The 1,207-nt window shown below is 49.7% G+C and overlaps 1 protein-coding gene across 1 annotated transcript in view; it reads left to right on the top strand.

The window, feature by feature from the left end:
* Nucleotides 1–388: 388 nt before the first annotated feature.
* Nucleotides 389–1,207, top strand: part of LOC109478909 (riboflavin transporter 2-like) — a 1,404-nt gene continuing 585 nt past the window's right edge. The window contains exon 1 of the mRNA XM_019780719.1: nucleotides 389–1,116. Within this exon, the coding sequence (XP_019636278.1) occupies nucleotides 389–1,116 (728 nt within the window). The remainder of the gene's footprint in view (nucleotides 1,117–1,207) is intronic.

Raw genomic sequence — 1,207 nt, 5'->3', positions numbered from 1 at the left:
TTTTTTAATTTTCTTTTTTGTGGTGCACGTGGCGGGGTTTGCACATAGCGAGTTCGATCCCGAGAGAGGAGCTTTTTTAAATTTTCTTTTTAACAGTCGCTGTTTTGCTTTTAACACTTTTAACACTTTAAAACTAATTGTTCAAGCCCCGACGTATGAGTTTTTTAAATGTTCTTTTTAACATCCGCTGTTTTGCTTTTTTAATCAGATGTGTTTTCTTCTTTAAGAGGTCTCGTACCAATTTCATCAACTTGGGTAATATCATTTCAACAACTTCTACCTCAATAACGGCAGTAAAACCTTCGTCAGCCGAAATGTCAGCTTTTTTTAAAAGCACTTGTTTTACTCTTTTCTGGTCCAAATCCATTGTGCTGTAGGGTGTGACACCATGAAGAAACTACAAGTAAACCCCTTCGTCTACTTTCTCGCCATACTCTTCGGCTCCGGCTCCTGGATCGCCTTCAACGGTTTGTGGGTGGAGCTGCCAATCATCGTGCAGCACGCCCCGGAGGGGTGGAGCCTACCGTCTTACCTGTCAGTCACCCTCTCCATGGCTAACGTCGGACCAATCGCGTTCACGCTAGCGAGCGTGTTGGCACCCGGGAGAGTCAGCGTGAAAGCGGTGGTCTACACTATCGTGTCCATCGGAATCGTGTCGTGCGCGCTGCTGCCATTTTTCTGGAATTATACCAACTACATAGCAGGCGCGAATCGCAGCGTGGCATTACTGGTCCTTGCGTTCTTACTAGGAGTGACGGACTGCACCTCCTCTGTCGCATTCATGCCCTACATGGCGGTCTTCACCTCCCCCTATCTAAACCCTTACTTCATCGGCGAGGGGATGAGCGGCCTGGTTCCGAGCTTGGTCGCGCTGGGGCAAGGCGTCGGCGGGAACCCTGACTGTCACAACGTCTCTTTCGTCAACTCCACGGTCGTCGACGGAGTTCTGACGAACATCACAGAATACACCAACGTGTACGTCACCAAGGACCCCAACTTCCCAGTCGAGAATTTCTTCTGGTTCCTCTTCGCCATGATGCTGGCGTGCGGAATCGCGTTCCTCCTGTTAAACCAGCTTCCATTGGCTAAGAAGGAGCAGGTCGACGCGGCTATCAGGTCAGCCGAACCAACCGACGGTTGCTCCAACCCCGGTTTAGAAATGGAGTCCGTGGAAACGAAAGGTTCCGTTGAGACCTCTACCGCTAAT

This window comes from Branchiostoma belcheri, unplaced genomic scaffold (genome assembly GCF_001625305.1).
Source record: "Branchiostoma belcheri isolate BF01 breed outbred unplaced genomic scaffold, Haploidv18h27 scaffold46, whole genome shotgun sequence".
NCBI classification, from domain to species: Eukaryota; Metazoa; Chordata; class Leptocardii; order Amphioxiformes; family Branchiostomatidae; genus Branchiostoma; species Branchiostoma belcheri.
Note: the sequence above shows the minus strand (reverse complement) of the source record. Positions and strands in the feature narration are given on the sequence as shown.